The sequence below is a fragment of the Limulus polyphemus genome, unplaced genomic scaffold (genome assembly GCF_000517525.1).
Source record: "Limulus polyphemus unplaced genomic scaffold, Limulus_polyphemus-2.1.2 Scaffold6470, whole genome shotgun sequence".
Taxonomy (NCBI): domain Eukaryota; kingdom Metazoa; phylum Arthropoda; class Merostomata; order Xiphosura; family Limulidae; genus Limulus; species Limulus polyphemus.
In genome coordinates this window covers 5082-23683 of record NW_013672080.1, presented here as the reverse complement: position 1 = coordinate 23683, position 18602 = coordinate 5082, and the positions used below count along the sequence as shown (strand labels likewise).

The 18602-nt window shown below is 33.7% G+C and overlaps 1 protein-coding gene across 1 annotated transcript in view; it reads left to right on the top strand.

Moving 5' to 3' along the window:
- The window catches only part of LOC106473744 (transcriptional regulator ATRX homolog), a gene marked incomplete at its 3' end in the record, with an annotated part of 34753 nt that extends 16902 nt beyond the window's left edge, over positions 1 to 17851 (top strand). Inside the window, exons 3-6 of the mRNA XM_013934425.2 lie at positions 1318 to 1488; positions 1719 to 1893; positions 5651 to 5793; positions 17741 to 17851. Coding sequence (XP_013789879.2) covers positions 1318 to 1488; positions 1719 to 1893; positions 5651 to 5793; positions 17741 to 17851 — 600 coding nt within the window. The remainder of the gene's footprint in view (positions 1 to 1317; positions 1489 to 1718; positions 1894 to 5650; positions 5794 to 17740) is intronic.
- Positions 17852 to 18602: the final 751 nt, after the last annotated feature.

The following is an 18602-nucleotide window of genomic DNA, read 5'->3' as shown; positions in this document are numbered from 1 at the left end:
CTTTATTTCCAGTGTGGTATGAGAATATACTGTGGTATACTAATACACCTGTGTTGTTGTATTATTGTAGTGTTATAATATTCCTTCTGAATATGTGCAGGTTTCACATAGTACATAATTGAAAATAAACATTAAGTTGATCTTGTTTCAAGTTACTTTGCTATTCTCAAAAGTAAGTAATACCTATTTCCAAATGATAGGACATTGTTTAATATAACGTTATGTAAAAATGTTGACAGCAGTGTCCTTCAGTGGCTGTTCGGGTGATATCTAGAGGTTTCAGCTTCACCTATGTTGTAAGAGAATGTCCAACCACATAAGTTAAACATGTCTAGGTAAATGCAAAGTTTGTTGTATACCAAGAAATCTTACATTTGATCAATCTAGTCTGGAACTTTGTCTTCAGTAGTCAGTCTGTCTGGATTATTTTGCAACTTATGACCAAAAAAAGTATACAGACAGAGTGACAGTCCAGCATGTTCAACATCTAAGCAGGTATACACACTTTGTTTATGTTTAATACATAATAAAGATTGTGCATTTTGTGTTACACTTCATGTCCAGTTCATTATTTTATCTCACATCAACTTAGTTAGAGTTTTAGTACTACACCATAATCAGTATCTTGGTCAAATCTCCAGTTATCAAACAGACCTATCTGATACCTTTACAGTTAATTCTGTTTCACCTTGAGCACACTAGTATGAGGTTAGAAATGTTTTGGTTGTCTTAGTTATACTTGTTTATTAACTATGCCATAGGCAAAACGTGTTTCACAATTTAATCATAGATATGAAAAGTATATTAAATGAAGTGCTGAGACCTAGTGGTAATACTTAAAATTTGTAAAGGTTTCTTAGCATGATAAGAGTAATTGCTAATGTTTAATAGAATACCAAGTTTTGGCAGTGCTAGGGTTGTTATGTATCATCAGGTTATACAAACATTTGAAATTCTACATTTTAATAACTTTTTGAAATATTTTAAGATTTCTTAATCTAATATTATGAAAGCCTTTTTGTTCTGTTTGTTTGTGTAAAGCTCTACAACTGTGCTAAAAGTTGTTGATATTATATTACAACTCCTTATTTATGGTTTAAGTTACTTATTAATCAGTGACTCTTAATTTTGTGAATTTTTTTTTAGTATTCTGTTGTTTTTTTTAAGCTACAAAGTTATACAATGAACTATCTGTGCTCTGTCCACTGCAAGTATTGAAACCCAATTTTTAGTGTCATAAGCCACTGTAGAGCTTCTTTTAAGGAATAGTGAAATGAATGATTTCGTTAAAATTCTTTATTATTATTATTTTGTTAGGGAACAATGGAAGAGAAGATTTATGATCGTCAAGTGACTAAACTTTCCCTTTCTTGTCGTGTGGTTGATGACCAGCAGATAGAACGCCACTTCAATGCCGCAGATTTAGAAGAACTATACTCTTTTGAGCCAGACAGTAAAAGTAAACGACCAACTCCCATGGTTCCCAAGGTTCATAATATATCTATTAATTTGATAATTAATCTATAAAAGTAGTATTGTGAAGACTACTTCTTACAAATATCTGTTCTTCTTATAATATGAATCATATATAGTTTTTGTTAATAGTCAATACTCGTGTGTCTCTTGTTTTCATTATGTAAGTGTATTACTGAATAAAATACTTGGTCATTTATAATAAGAGTTAAAATTGCGACTTGTAATGGTTTTTGTTCCACCAGGATCGACTCCTTGCTGATCTGTTATATCAACATGCTAACTGGATTGTCTCCTATCATGAGCATGACTCACTGCTCCTAAACAACCCAGAAGAAGAACTAACTGAAGAAGAGTGTCAGTCTGCTTGGCAGGAATATGAAGCAGAACGAAAAGGAATAAAAAACAACCTTAATTTTGGCAAGAACATTTGCAATTTATATGAAGTTTGAATTTTTCCAACTAGTATATCGTAATAGATTTTTCCTGACCAAAAAACTTTATTATTCTCATGTGTGTAATTTTCACTCTCAAGTCTGCGAAGGTGTCACATCTATAATGTTAATTCATTCTTTTATTTGTTTGCGCTCCCAAAAACTATACTGAATTGGTATGCTGAAATGAAAATTGCAGATAGAAATATGATTTTTTTTTCCTCGAACAAAAGTTATATTTTTCAGTGAAAAGAGTATCAGAATTAAAGAAATCATCAGTATTGTAAATGAATAAACTTCTGTGAATTATAAAGTACTGACATACAGCCATTTAGATAGAGAATAGTCATAATACAATTTATTCAAATTAGAAAGTTTAAATTATGTATCAGTTAAATAATTGAATATAACATTACATATGTAAAATATTGTATACATTATCAGATTTTAAACTTATGTATAATCTAATATTTTCTTATAAGTGTGTAAGAATCATCTAATACATACTTGATGAAAGAAGTAGTTTCTAAGTGTCAGTACTGATAAGGGAAATTAATTGATGATAATCTCTAGCATATGAAAATGTTATTATATATATATATATATATAGGTGTGTGTAGGTGGATGTTATGATAAATAATACAAAACTCCTTTCACACATTTATTTATAACATAATATATTATTACAGTATTCATTATTACCTCACCAAAACTCAATATGTATATACTTAAAACATGGTATACACTGTGCGATGGTCAAGGTAACTTTGTATTAAGAGGTAGCTGCCAAAATAGTGGTGGTAGGGTGCTTTCTGTTACCCACTTTCAACACCCAGCTTTTAATGTCCTTTCACAGTGTATCACATAATTAATTGAATTGATGGTCATTGTATTCATGTGCCTCTGTAAACTACAGGTATAAAGAAAAGTCATTATTCGATCTTCCACACAAAAATCACGGTCGTATGTTGCACTTGACAGGAAGTCGGTCATGGGAGGTCAGGTCAATGTAAAATCATTCTGCACACAGGAAAAAAGTCATATTTAAAAGGAAGTCGTTATTAGGAGGGGTCTTATCCACCAGGGACTACTGTATTACAATAGTGGTGGCCATTTTTTGTCATTTCATTCCTCCATAGAGAGTGCACTGTCTGAGATATATAAGACGTTTGTGTGCCCTCCCCCGTGCACTGTCTGAGATATATAAGACGTTTGTGTGCCCTCCCCCGTGCACTGTGGATGTTGTATATAAGACGTTTGTGTGCCCTCCCCCCACACTTTGTGGATGTTGTTTTATAGAAAATGTAATTTTTTGTAAGGGCATTGTGCCATCTATGAATGTAGTTAATGTTAACTTACATCAAAGATAATATATGCTCAGTAACAGCAATAATAGGGGTGGAGGGGTTTGTTAACCCCATTAACATGCTCCTCATTCCAAACTATCATCCACAAAATTTGGTTGAGATTGGCCCAGCAACCTTAGAGTAATTATGTAATGAAATAACAGACAGAAACACAGATTTTTGTGCTTTATATATATCGTATACATATATATTGCAAACCATGGTGTCTGTCCGAGCATTCATTTGTCTCCCATTTCAAAAGCTGCACATGCAGGCAAAGCTCAACATTCACATTTGAAATGACAGAACAAGCCAGAACAATGTTGATGCTAAATTTTATTTCACAATAAGGATATTCTACACTAAATTATTAGGTATTAATCACACTATCATTCACATTTAAAAGTGTGATGTAACTTAAAGAATAAAAATGTAGATTTACTGTTTGTTATTGTTGAGCAGCTTTTAGCATGACTTTTAACATGTTCAACAATTACTTGTCATGGTGAGTGGTATAAGTAGCTCAGAGCTTTGGCTCTGAGTGAAACCAAGAATGCAACACTATTAACCTTTTTAAAGTCCATGAAATAATTTAAATTGATTGATTAACTTAAACTTTTTCCATCACTGGGAACAAATACTTTTGTTTGTAGATATATATATACACACACTTTGTAACAGTCTAGCATGAAATAATTATTTTGTAAGAACTGAATCTCAAGAGATAAGGAGAGAGAGATGGTTTCTTCAAAATTTCTGTTAAGTTTCGGATAAATAGTCTTCACTTCCTCAACCCCGAGAGATTAATCTTGTGTGATTTCTAGTCTATGTAATATTGCTTTTATTTTAATGCCCATTTGGGTTCCTTTGATGTGATATATTTAGTAGAAAATACAGTAGAATACAGACAGTTACTTTGATTGGTTCTTTGGGCTAATTAGCATGTTTTACAAAAATTTACAGGCTGCAACTGTTACATATATTTAGAAAAAATACTTCTTCAAAATGTTTCAATTAAAAAAGTTGTCTGAATGTGGGTATTATGTTACAAATTAGCATGACTTTTAGGACAGTTGATTTTGCATGTAGTGAAGAGGTTAATTTTTTTTGGAGAAAAAAAAGTGTGCAATAAAAACTATTAATTGTTAGATATTATATACAATTATACATATTTTTACAGCATTTCTTTCATTTTTATTTTTATCAATTTGTGTTGACTTTTAAACAATTACTTCGTCTTATTCACTTGAAGATTTGTTGATAATCTTAGACTTTCTTTCATTTCATTTGTTCTGTTTTTTCATTTACTTTTGAGCCTCTGGCTGAAGACTTTTTGTTTTTTGCAATGTCTACTCAAAATTTCATTTTCTGTCACATTTTTGTCATTGTACTTGCTGTGATGACTGTGACTTTCTTTTCACTGTGGTAATTGTTTTATTATTCATCCATGTACACGTTCACATATTTGAAATACATATTTTTAGAGCTAAGATTGAATTGTGAGAGTTCTAATTAATACATATCTCAGGATGTACATTTTCCTTTCTTTCCTCCCAATGTCCTCTTGTCTCTGTGTTAACTCTTAACATATATTTGCATATAATGTAATAAAACTTACTGATGGAAAGATATCTTCTGAACAAGGTTGATTTTCCAGACAAGCACAAGGTGACAGAATGAAAATATGGTAGAGATTCTGCTTAATAGCACATTGAATATGGATCTTTATGTCCATTTATAGTTAATCAGCAACTGAAATTCTTTATAAAAGTCTGTAATGTCTGTTATAGTTATTTCACCTCTCTGTATTTAGTTTAGAATATATCTGTAATGAGATTTTATTCAGATAAATTTTTGTGCAAATACTCTTTATGTATTTCGATATTCTTGTTAAGCAAATGTCAAAATCCTCTAAATGTGTACTAAAACTTTTACTCAGGTAAAACTTTCTTATATCCCATTGGCCTGTGGTTACTAAGATATTTGTTTCTCTCAACCCCAGCAGCCAGCATAGTCACTTCCAAACAAATAAACCAGTCATGATAATTTGAATAAATATTTGCTACATTTGTTCACTTATGTATATGTTTTCCTTCCCCTTGCTGTCCATGATTGAAATTATTCTCTGCAGTACATTTCTTGAATCTGTGTTGTGTGTATACTTTTAAACTTATCTGTCAAACATCAGTGTACCTAAATATCACAAGTTTACATCTTAAAGACAGCTGATGAGCTATCTTCAGGAAGTAAATATTTGATGTCTGGCAATAACAAGTATAAGCATGTTACATTTGACTAGATGTATTTAAAGGTGATCAGTAAACATGTCAAGTTTACTATAGTTGATTAAGATTTTCATTTGGCCTAGTTTAAATTAATTTTGTTGGAACACTTTAGAATTTGAAGCTACATCTTCTCAAGAAATGCCACAGAAGTCCAACAGAGAAAAAGATTCTTTCAATGCCCAGTATAACACAAATTCTGAATTCCAGGAAGTCACTCAACAAATTGGAAACATGGTTCGGATGATCAAGTCCAAAGTATGCTATATATTTGTTCTTATATTTTATATTGAAAATAAATGACATTTAATTAAATATTTGTAGTCTGAAAAATAAAAAAAGATACATGCATGAATTTGTCTCATAAAAAAAAAAAATTGTAACATGAAATTGTGCTTTATTGATTTTCCAGCTACATTATTCAGTGCATCATCTGTGCTGTGCTAATTTTACACCAACATGCAAGGATCATGTGGAAAACTGGTACAGAATACATTATATGTAGTACACCTTTTACCCATACATACAGTGCCTAGCTAGTTGAATAAACATGTCTACTCTTTAGTGCATGCACTACATTTATCTTTTTTTAGTTAATATATTTTACATTCAGTGAATTTCCATACTACAATTTTCTTTAAGTAATATATTTTGTGTGTACTGTATTTGTGTGTTCAATAAATAGGCTTCCTGTACATGACATGCTATTTTATCATGTAAATAGCATTTCTGTATCAATCATCGTTATTTAAGATAACCCCATAAATATAAAAATGTTTCTATTTAAGATAATGTAAACACAAGCAGAATTGTTTATTTAGAATAACATGACTGTGCCAACCACTTTATGTGTTTGGTAATAATTCATGTACTGAGAATTAATCCTATGTTCACGGCAAGAGGTCAAAGTGTGCATGTCATGACATTTTTATGAAGCTACATTCAAAATGTATTTAAACAATTCATTGTCAATGTATGTCACTAAGATTTACATCAAAACATGGTTTATAATCCAACTTTTGATATTATGTAAGCTTCAATTTCTTAATTACAAAAGAAAGTACTTGGATTCTAAATTTTCACCTCGCTGAATCATATGACACTTATTTGCTCTGAATTTCCCATCTTAGGTTTTCTATCTATCCCTATATGACATTCTCAGTTTGACATAAATTACAAACTTATAGTATAGATATTTCCAAATCATAATATAAACGTATAGCCTCCAGTCTTCTTGCTTTACTGAGGCATGAAGAAGAAAGTCAAATCCATGTTTCATGCCCTGCTATCACATCCTGTCTTTCATAAAATGTTAATAATTCTCTCTGTCATTGTTTATAACCAATAGAAGGAAAAGATTTTAATTTGCTAAGGCTAGCTAATTCTGTTTTTGGATTATTCAGTGTCAGTTTCATTTTTACTATCAACCAAGATATCAGAAATATTTTAACCTACATATAGCTTAGTTAGAGAGCCAGTTAAGTTATAATAGTTTTATGGCTTATATTTTTGTGCATGTTAATATTTTATGTTCTAAGTTGCATATTTGGAATAAACTAAAAAATACTTTATGCACTACCAATAATTCCAATAATTCTACCACAAAATAGGGTTAAGTTTCTTTGTGACTTCTAGAGAAAAAATTTAATAAAGTACATGAGCTCTAAATCGGAGTGCAACATTCTCTCCTGATGCATGTGACTCCCTCTATTCTATTCTAGTGAACTATCTCTTCTCATGTGGCAGTACTCATGTCAAGATGTTGTTGTGCTCTTCAAGCATGTTTTTCCTTCAAACAGTGCATTTTTTTATATTGATTCCAAAGTGGATTTGTTGTTTTTTTCGAAAGTTCACGAATTTTCTGATAACTTATTTTCCCAGTTTTCACTTTTTTTTTCATCAAATGGTTGTGTTTGATTATTCATGGTTACACAAGGTTTTTTGAAGTACAAGTTCCCACTTCAGAGGTAATACTTTCTACTAGCACACTCACACAGGCTACAGGTTGGTGTAACTCTTCTATGGACTTCTCAACTCTCATCCATCGTGAGATTAATTGTTATACGAGTTAACCTGCTTCTCGTGATGTTGTCCCTATTTTTCCTGAACATGCTGAACCTGTTTGGGTCAACTAGGATTTTGACATCCTTTTTCCTCCACCTGATTTTGTCATGTCTTCCTATGCCCTGACTGCAGAGTCAGCTAGACCTAATACAGCTTTTTTAGACATGATTTCTTAGGTATGATCTATTTTATCCATTTCCCCGATTTCATATAATCCCCTTCCTTCTTTGTTATGTGATACCCCTTCTTCCTAGTATTTTGGTTTTCCACCCTTCCCCGGGTATTAGGGTTTATGCAAAGCATTTTTGTTTCTGAGATAGTTGATGTTCCTAGCATGCCTCGCCCTCCACAGGCTTCAGATCAGTCTGTTTCTCAGTTTTCTGCAGTTGGAGTTGATTTTGCCTGTGTAGGGAGTCGAACCCTGATCATCCTGTTCATTTATTTCATGCCCAATTTTCCCACCTTCATCTTACCCTATCGATTCTCCTACTGTACGTGTCTACCATCCACCTCCTTTCTGAGGTGATCCACCAAGATCCGGAGGGTTTTTCGAGGGATAGCTTTTCCCTGATTACCTCCGTGTTGGCACATTTGTCTTCAGCTTTCCAAGACTTTGGAATCAAGCATGGAATTGGTGAGACAACGTATGACCCATTCTTCTTTAGAGGATTGTTTGTCTCATTTGGAGCCTAGGCAAGGCCCTTTTACTGTTTCCCATCCTGCTCCTTCCCAGCCTTTACCTGTTCCTACCTTCAGAGTTTCCTTCTCTCGTGGTATTATTTAATGCAGATAAACACATCACCAACAGTACCAGTGACCACCAGTGGGGCTTGCCTAACTGTTTTCTTCCCCTTTGGCTACTTTCATCACAGATTTGTGGGTTAGTCAGGCATTATCCGAGAGACTTGTCATCCACTTCCTTTCCCCTCCTCTATTGTCTGTGGTACCCATGTCCTTTCCATTGCTTCATGATCCTACCACCAGTCATCTTCTGCCTGAGGGAGTACAAGATCTCTCCCAGAATGCCATCAAACCTGTCACTTATCCTTTTTCAGGTCCCCTCCTCTGTTGTCTCAGGTACCCATGTCCTTTCCATTGCCTCATGATCCTACCACCAGTCATCTTCTGTCTGAGGCAGTACAAGATCTCTCCCAGAATGCCATCAAACCTGTCATTTATCCTTTTTCAGGTTTTTATTTCAGACTGTTTGTGATACCCAAGAAAACCACCTCAATCAATTTTTAGTTCTACCCTGATTTACTATTAAGTCTTTTTTTCCATCTCAGATGGGCTTTTTCTCCGGGTTTGTGGAGGACCAAGGTAGACATTGTGAATGCTTACCTGCATGTTCCAATATCTTGTCTCTCAAGGCACAATCTTTGGTTTGTTCATTACGGGGTAATTTATCAATTTTGTGCCCTGCTCTTTGGACTTGATTCAGCCCCATGTAACTTTTATCAGGTGATCAAGGCCTTTACCCGACATTTTCATGCTCAGGGGTCGCACTTACATTATTACATGGATGACTGGCTTCTGTTAGCTTGTTCTGAACAGGAGTCCAACCATCACACTTATCTACTGCTCCTGGAGGCAGCTCATGTGGATTGGTTATTCAAATTGGAGAAGTCATTCCTTATACCTACCCAATATCTTGTCCACTTGGATGTCCTTTTCAACACTCATCTCAGTCAGGCCCAACCTTCTCCTCTTTGACTTTGTTCGATGCAGCTTTATGTTCTTCATGCCCTTATTGCTCCCTCTCTTACAGTTTATGAGGTTCTATCACTTTTGGGAATGTGGTCTTCTATGGAAGCCGTTATCCCCTTGGGTCGGGTGCATGTAAGGTCTGTTCAGTGGGTTCTGCATGACCAGGGGAATCTTGTGCAGGATCCATTAAAGGCTTCTATTTTCCCTTGCCAGTGATCTGCATTGGTGATTGGACAGGACTCGCACGTTGGCAGATGTTCCACTTCCTCCCCCTTGCCTAGATTTGCATATCTTCATGGATGTTCCCCTTTAGGGCTGGGGGGCATGGGTCTATCAGCAGGAAGCTTCAGGTCAATGGTCTTTGGCCAAAAGATATTTCCATATCAGTGTCCTGAAGCTTCTGGCCATACATCATGCTTTGGATCATTTTCTTTATCTTGCCAGGAATTGTCTGGTCATGATCCATTCCGACAATTCTACGGTGGTGGCTTATATCAATCACCAAGGTGGCACACACACACGCTTGGTATTTATCTCCTTGCATGTCATGTTCCAGATGCATTCAATCTTGTTGCAGATCATTTTTGCCCATCCCAACAAAGTTTATCCAAAGGAGTGGTCTCTTGATTCTATTGTATTCCAGTGGCTATGCCTTTAGTGGAGTATTCCTCACCTAGATGCATTACCAAGTTACCTATGTATTGGTCTCTGGTTCCTCATCCACTTGCTCTGGCTGATGTTACATTCAGTCAAGATTGGACCAACAATTACCTGTATGTTTATCCTTCCATCCATCTTCTTTCTAGGGTGATTTCGATCATCCATGCCACTCCATGTCAAGTTCTCCTGATTGTTCCTTATTGGCCGGCACAGCCATTTTTTCCATAACTGCTCCTGCTGCAATCTGCCACTCCATTACCCCTTCCTCTTACTCCATCCCTTCTATGTTAGCCATGGTCCCTGATGTTTCATCTGGCCCTTCATATCCTCCGTCTTTACATCTGGTTTTTATCTGGTCCTTGGCAAGATCCATTTTGCCCTGGTGGATCACTTCTTTTTTTAGCTTGTTCCATTTTCACTTTCTCTAAGCGTATTTATCAACGTAAGTGGAATGTTTTCTGCCATTAGTCTTTGGATCAAGGGTTTTCCCATACTCGACCCACTGTTCCTCATGTTATGGATTTCCTTACTTGGCTATTTGATCAGGGGTCTTCTGCTTCCTTGATTGTGGGTTCTCAGGCTCCCTTATACAACAATTTTCATTTTTCCAGGTACAGTATACTTTTTACCTCTCCTATCCTTTCTCTATTGTTGTATTCCTTCCAGATTTGTCTACCACCTCAGCATGCAGTCCTTCTGGATTGGGATGTCAATGCAGTTCTTCACTGCTTTACTTTGCTTTTGTTTGAACTTTTGTCCTCATGCTAGATTTTTCACTTATCCCTCAAGGCTTAATTCCTTCTCCTATTGGTCTGTGTATGTTGTTGATCAGATTTATTTGCCATTAATGTTTTAAGTACTCAATAGCATACCACATATATTCTCCTTTTTCTGAATCAATCTTTCCTTCCCAAAACTTAAGTGGCTTATGAGGGTAACTCCTCCTTCTCACCAATTTCCCACCTGTATCCTCAGTCTTATCCAGATAGGCTACTATGTCTCGTACATGCTCTTCATTGTTATGTTACTTGCACAGCTTCTTTCCATTGTGCTTGTTCCTGCCTATTCATTCCTTGGCACATATCCTCTGTTTGTGACCATTCTCCTTCCACCCTGACCAATTAGGTCTGGACTGTTAATTCAATTGGCTTATTCTTCCTTGTCTCCATCTTCCCATAATTTGTTCCAGGTGTCTTCCCATCAGGTTAGGCATCTTTCCTTTTCTCTGCACTGTCAGGCCATGTTGACTGCATATTTATAATTTCCATGGCCATAAAATGCTCACTGTTGAAATGAGGTGTTCCACAAGATCTCTTGTCGATTTTCCTCGAGATATATTTACTTCATTAATATGCCTGTTCTGGACCATACACACCCATGGACTTCATGCGTAAAACAGAAAGGGATAGCTGCCCATCCCTACTATGCTTTCAACTGAATAAATCAGGTATGGTCTGCTTTTCAAAATAAGGTTTTGATGGTCACCTGGTGTTGACATTCCTCCAGACTCTCCACTTCAGTGGAGTATGGAAGTCCTTACCACTTTTCAGTTCCATTTAGTTGAGATTATGACGGTAATGTTCTACTGGTGTAGATGACAAGATGCCCTCCATTCTGTTGTTCTATCTCTGTATGGGTTTATCCGAGGGGATGTTGTAGCTTTGGTATGAGCCATCATAATTGCAGTTCACACCTTCGATTGGGATCCCTCATCCTACCCCCACATGGATGTCAGTTCCCAGTGGCTGGGTTTTGTTTTCAGAGGTGAAACAATCAACATAAGTCCTCACACATTTATTTTAAGTATCTCCATTCCTCACTCAATTATACTTTTGTTCTCTTCACCTGTGTTGTGGGTTACAGTGGTTGAACTTGCAGATTAATACAGCTCTTCCTCTTATGCTATCCATCGATGATTTTCATATACCAAAGATGTTATTGCATTGGGGTTGGTTCCTGTCATTTTGTTTTGAGTGGGTTAGTTTCCATTACAGAGACATCTTTATTATGCTGATCATCCAAATTCAGGTTCTTGGATTGGTCAAACAATTTATTACAATACTATCATGTGTCCCGTTCACATATCAGGGTAGGATATGAGATTCCCTCCGTTCTGCTGAACTTGAGGTGAAGATGATATGATCCTCTTTCCTATCCCCACATGGATATGGGTTCCCAAGGGCTGAGTTTTGGTTTGTAGTTGACTTATTGAAGGTATGATCCTCATCCTACCCCTGCATGGGTGTCAGTTCCCAGTGGCTGGGTTTTGTATGCAGTTGACTTGCCATGTACAGTCTGTCATGCCCTAGCCACACTACACCTAGGGGTACATTTTTTCACTGTCACCAAAATTAATATACTCTATGGGTTTGAGATTCTGATATATTGTGGTTCAGATTACTATCCAACCATTGTTCTCTCCTGTTTGGATTTGCTCTTCCCATTTTCCACCCATGTCTGTGACACCCCTTTCCACACTTGACAAATAGTATACCTGGTACACAGGTGGTGCAGATCCTCTAATGCAAGGATCTACTCTTTTTAGGGTGTTCTTTGGATGCTTTTGAGGAATACTTCTTTGTTTTTTTTCTCGCACCTGTCCTTCCACCTATTCAATGTGGGATTCTAGCTATTTATGTGTGTGGAGGTAATGTACCATTTTGGAAGGTATAATTTTCCTGTACTGAAAATATATTTCTGATAGGTACTCACCTCCTGTCACACTTCCCACCCTACCCTCCCCACCTGAAAACTAGGTGCTTAAATTGTCTGCCAAAACTCGAAGTGATAGTTTTTTAGAATAGAATAGAGAGAGTCACATGCGTCAGGTGTGTGTGTTACAATCTCATGGTGGAGAATTGTCGCATGAAGATTTACTATACGAGATGCATTTGAACCGTTTGATTGTAAGGAATGGGGGAGCTCAAGGACTTGTGTCATGTGACAAAAAATTTGTGCAGTACTGAACAAAAATAGCTATTTATGTGAGAGGAGGTAAGTACCTATCGGAAATATATTTTCAATATAGGAAAATTATAACTTTATTGTTTTTTAGGTATATTTTTTATTTATTGTTATAAAAGTAACTAAAACATAAAAAACAGAAACTATTAAGTTGTATAAAAATGAAATAAAAAATATTACTCATGATAACACTTGCAAATCTCAAGGAGATGTGTGAAGTGTGATTTTAATTTGACCATGTGTGCTGGTTACTCGATCCTTTGCTCTCAAAGCTGCCCTGCTGTAATATATTGCTTTCTTTGTTCTTTAAGTGCTAAATGACCCTGAGATTTGAAAAGTATTATGTTTATAAGAATAAATATATAGTATGTAATTGTCTATTATAATATGCAGTCATTATAGAAAGAAAATTTGGGTTATTTAGATTTATTTTGTATTTTCCATCTTTTCATTTCACCCAACATTGCTGATTTTGCTTCAGTTGGTGTTAGGATAAAAAAAAATGGATAAGATATAAAGTTTTACTGAAGAAAAACTTAGTATTCATTTAGGAGGTTCTAAACATTGTAAAATATAAAAATGTATTTCTATTCTTAACATAAAAGTCACCTTGAACTCAAACTGACTCAATAAAGGCTTTGTAAATTCAGAGAAAATTCTTTAGTAAAAGTACTCTATTCAAAAGCCTTTTTTTTTATGTAAAATGAACTTGTAATGTTTACTAAAACCTTGCCAAATTTCGTGAAGATGCACACAGTAAATTTGGAATTATAGTAAACATTAGTTCTTGAGTATGAGCTTGGTCCTGTTGACTGACCCCATGCACAAAGAGTTATCTACACTTCATAAGCACTATGCTAGAGATCTTGAGCTACTTCTTTTATCCTCATTCATGTTGATTCTTATAGCCATGATTATGCATTATTGCCTAACACTACAAACTTCTGCAAAGGATGACAAGGTCATTATTAGACTACACACCTGTTTTTAAAATTTTTATCACAATGCCTTTTTGAATTAAAATGTTTTCTTTCAAAACTATAGCTTACATTTTGTGGATGAGATTATTGCTCCAAAGTGACTATGGTATTAAGTTGACTGTGACATGGGCAGCAAGTGCCTATCAGAGAAACACTTGTAGAAATATATTGGTAACTTGTGCAGCTCAAGTGTAAAAAACGATGTTTTGGAAGTCTTTCATCTTTAGGTATAGTATCATTTCAGAACCCTTTACTGTCCTGAAGGAGATTATAGGAAGCTTCCTTCTTCAGAATGTTGTGTTCTTTAGCTCTAAATAATTGAACAATTTAAGTATATGAATATCCTTCCTTGGAAAGGATGAACAAAATTTCTTTTAGCATAGGTCTATCTATGAGGGAATTGCCCTATCAAATAGCTGGTTATTCATAGCCTTTGGTACTACAGCTTACATGTATGGTAATATTCCACTGCATTATGCAAATTGTTCTTAGAAAGTGCAATTAACCCACTGTAAAAATTATGAAACAGTGGTATATACAAAATTTTCACCAGTCAAATAAGCTGAAATATAGCACAGGTTTTATTGTTTTTGAAAACGTTATGAGGATTAAAGTCAAAAAGAGCAATTCTCATATCAGGTTTTCTAGTTAATGCTTATAGCTGTGTGCTTAGGCTTTGGTGTAACATGCATCTGTTGGTGTGCAACACTGATATCAAGAATATAATGATATACAACAAACGCTGTATTTAAATATGCAACATTTTTATTACCAAATTTTGTAAGGAAAATATGTGCTTCTGAACTTCAATCTAGTACACTGAGACTATGTTTTAATTGTATTAGTGTGTGTTAACCCTTTCAGCATGAGCTGAAGCAGCTTGCATCACCTCAACTGGGGAAGGACACTTGTGCAAAAACATATGCCAACTCTGAGCATTCCTCACAAAACCTTGTAAAATAGGTCGAGATGATTTTAATTTTAAGTGTAAAAATACTTTTCTTCATCTTATTGTCTAGACATACCCTTATTGTATTATTGAAGATACAGAGAGCCAAAGTAGGAAATTTTCATAGCTCTTTGGTCACATGATAATACCTCTGAAGTTTTAACTAGTTTTTTAAAAGGTTTATTTTGAAATAAAAGACTCAAACTTATATAAAATAAAACTTCAAATCAAAACATACATTATAATATTAATTTTATTCACATACATTGAGAGTAAAAGTGTTTATTTAGATTTTGAATATAGCACAGTGACTTGCACTGAAAAGCATTTAAAACGGGCACCTGTTGCAAAAGGGTTAATAGAATTGTTTATTACATACCGAACTTTGAAATACTTTATTCATTGTAGTAGGATATTATAAAGATATTGATGAAGCTAATATTTGCAGCATTTATTTAAGGTATTGTTTAGTTACTCAAAAACTATATATATTTTGTTGAAATATAGTTTAAACTTGAATGTTTCAGTTTACATAGCAGGTAATATTTTTTATTAAATACAAAATTAAAAGTTTTGTGCAAACTATAACATAGTACATTGATGTTATGTTGATTCATATATTTCATGTTTAGGTACTTAAAAATTTAAAGAAGTATTATAGAGATGAAGATACATTAACTTGCTTTCTCAAGTAGCAACTTAGTAATTTACTATGTTTTGCCTATTATTGAAATGTTTAACATGGAAAACGTAAATGCATGGGTTACAAATAAAATGATCTCATAGAGTAAATGTTAAAATCATTGTTATTGCATATTAACATTGCGTTTTAGTTGAAGTAATTGAATTTTTTTCAGTTGTAACTAAACCATGACTTTAAATATCCCATTAGGCTAACTTGGAAGTTGCTTTATTACAAAAGTGCAAGAATTTATAATTAGCTCACAGTGAAGAGTTGTATAAGTGAGAAAAGTTTAGATGTGTCTAATTTTAGGATAATAATAAAAGTGGAAATAAAATTTGAAATTGCAATGTGGAAATATTTTAGAACTACATCTAACTTTAGGGCTTCTTCTCCATACAAATAATAATGTTTTTTCACTATAGGATTTTCCTTGTTACAATAATTATATCTGTATGGTTAAACTCTTTGAATTAGTTTTATATTAAAATGTTATTAAATTTATCGGTATTTGTGATAGCACTTTAACCCTATGACTACCATGTCCTATATAAGATCTAATGTCACTATCGTTTTATTTCATTCCAAAAAAAAAAATACTTAATTTCGATTTTTTTTCTACTATTCGTAATAAGATTTCATTATTTAATGAAGTTATTTTCACTTGGACTCTGAATAGTTCACCTGCAAGGTGATTTTCATTTCAAGTATAAAATTACTATTTATTATCTTACAGTTTTCACATTTCATTTGCATAATGTCTACAACTTCCTAAATGAATATTAAAAGTTTTTAGGTAAATTTTTATATTTTATATTCCATTTTCTCTGATATATCACTAACTCCAGCTATTATCACTAACATACAGTGTAATGAAATATTTAAAATTAAGAAATGGAAATATGTACTTACCTTTTATCTCTCATTGAATAATCCTAAAATATATTCTTTGTGGTCATATGCGTAATTTCATGTCTTTACCTTTTCATTTATAGTTTATTTTCCTTTGCTATTTTTTATTTTTGGTTACTTATGTCGACACACATCAACTGGTGTCTGTGGGCCATATAATGTTATGATTGCCAGAGACAATTTAGCCTCCAACAAAGTGGTTTGTATTTTTCTACACCTCGAGGAGTGATTAGAAATAGTTATAAAATCATTAAACCTTTCAAATATGAATTTCAAAACAAAGGATACATAATTAATTAAAATATAAAAGTAAAACCAAAATGCAATTTAACTGTATCAAACTGATATGTATAAGGCAAGAAAAAATAGCCAAGCACTAGGAACACTGATCTTAATGATGGACTTAAAGGTAGTTTGATTTCCATATGAAAAATAATTTATCACTTACATTTCCTGGTAAGCTTGAGAGGTTAGACTGAGAAATCTGCTCTTTCTGTTGGTTATAGATAATTCAAGTCTAGAAAAGACTGCTGCTTTGCAGTAGATTATTTTGGAATCTGGGCATGGCATCTAACATAGGGGAGAAAGAAATAAGCTCCTTATTGGAATGTTAGCCATTGAAAAATGAAACTTATGTTTAGAATTTAACTTTGTATGGGTAGAATCTCAGCTAGACATTCATAGAGGTACTGAGAGTAAGCTGAAAAGAAACATAAGCAACCAAATCTAAGATATTTCAATTGCATGAGCATCGTGTGACAACAAAACTGAACAATTATTGTTTGTTTAAGAGGTTTCTTTCAAAATAAAGGAAAAATCACTTGGATAATATAAAACTTTGAACTATAAGGTATTTGATAATGCTAATTTCATTAAACTACATTGATAGTAAATTGGTTTAATTAAGTTTTGAATGTAACTCAGTAACACTTTGTGAGCTGCTTCAGAAAGGAATTTAGTGCAGTGGCAGGCATAGGGTTAAAATGTATATGTGTGTGTTCAGTGTGAAGAATCTGTATATAAATTTTAAATGTCTGTTTGTTAAACAGTATAAGCTTCAATTTAAAAGTAGTAAATTCATTAAAATATTTTTGTATGTGATCTTATAATAAGAATAATTTATTTGTATCATTGAATGGAGTTTTATTGGATTACAGTGACTATTTGTGTACAGAATAAAATTAAAATGTAATTGATTTATAGGAATGTTTAATATTTTTTTATTTGAAATGACATATTTTGTTATTTGTTTTGTTAACAAGTTACAGTTAAGCCTGTTAATTACAGGACCTGTATCAAACTCCAGAGCAAGTTCACAAGAATGTAATGTCCTCAATTTACGTAACTCGTAATATTCTTCAAAGGCAACAAGTTGAACTTCTTCATAAAAGACAAGAGGTAATTTATGTTTAATTACATTTACAATCACAGGTAAAGAGTAATGAACAGAAAATAGTAAAGCCTATTTTTCTGTGTTTCTGAGATATAATTTGGAAAATTCAAAAGTAAAAATCATATGTATTAAAGATGAGCAATTAAATTTGGTCAAATGATGTATTGCAGCTGTCTAGGGAATGATGAATTTCTCTTTTAACACAAAGTTTTGTCACGTGTGCAGTGAAGTAATTACTGTTTGTAGATCAGCTAAATGTATCTAGTAAACCTAACTCTTTCAAAGTGCACTACTTATGTGAATAGAAACCAAACTCTAGTAGAAAGTTACTACAGCTGTCCTGAAAGTATATAAAATTTTGTTTTACCTCTGTTTATTATTTTGTTAGCTGTTACTATCATAATATTCAGCTAATCATTATGATCATATTTACTTAGGACTAATCACACTTTATAAGAATGATGTTATACGTCTCATATTACTTTCTCCATCCTCAATTATGTGCAGTATGATGGCTATTATTATGAAAATGTGATATTACAACTTCCACTGGCAGAATGGGTTATCGGTTATCTTTTTCATAAAAACAACAGTTGATTTCACAGTATGGCTGGCAGCTTGTGAGTCTTTCTTAACATAAAATCTTTGTTAAATATCTTGTTAACAATATCAGGAGCTGTATTCAGTTTCATTGTAATGACTTTTAGGGTCATAAAATTTTGTGCCAGATTGGCTTGAGGCTATGATATCAGAGCT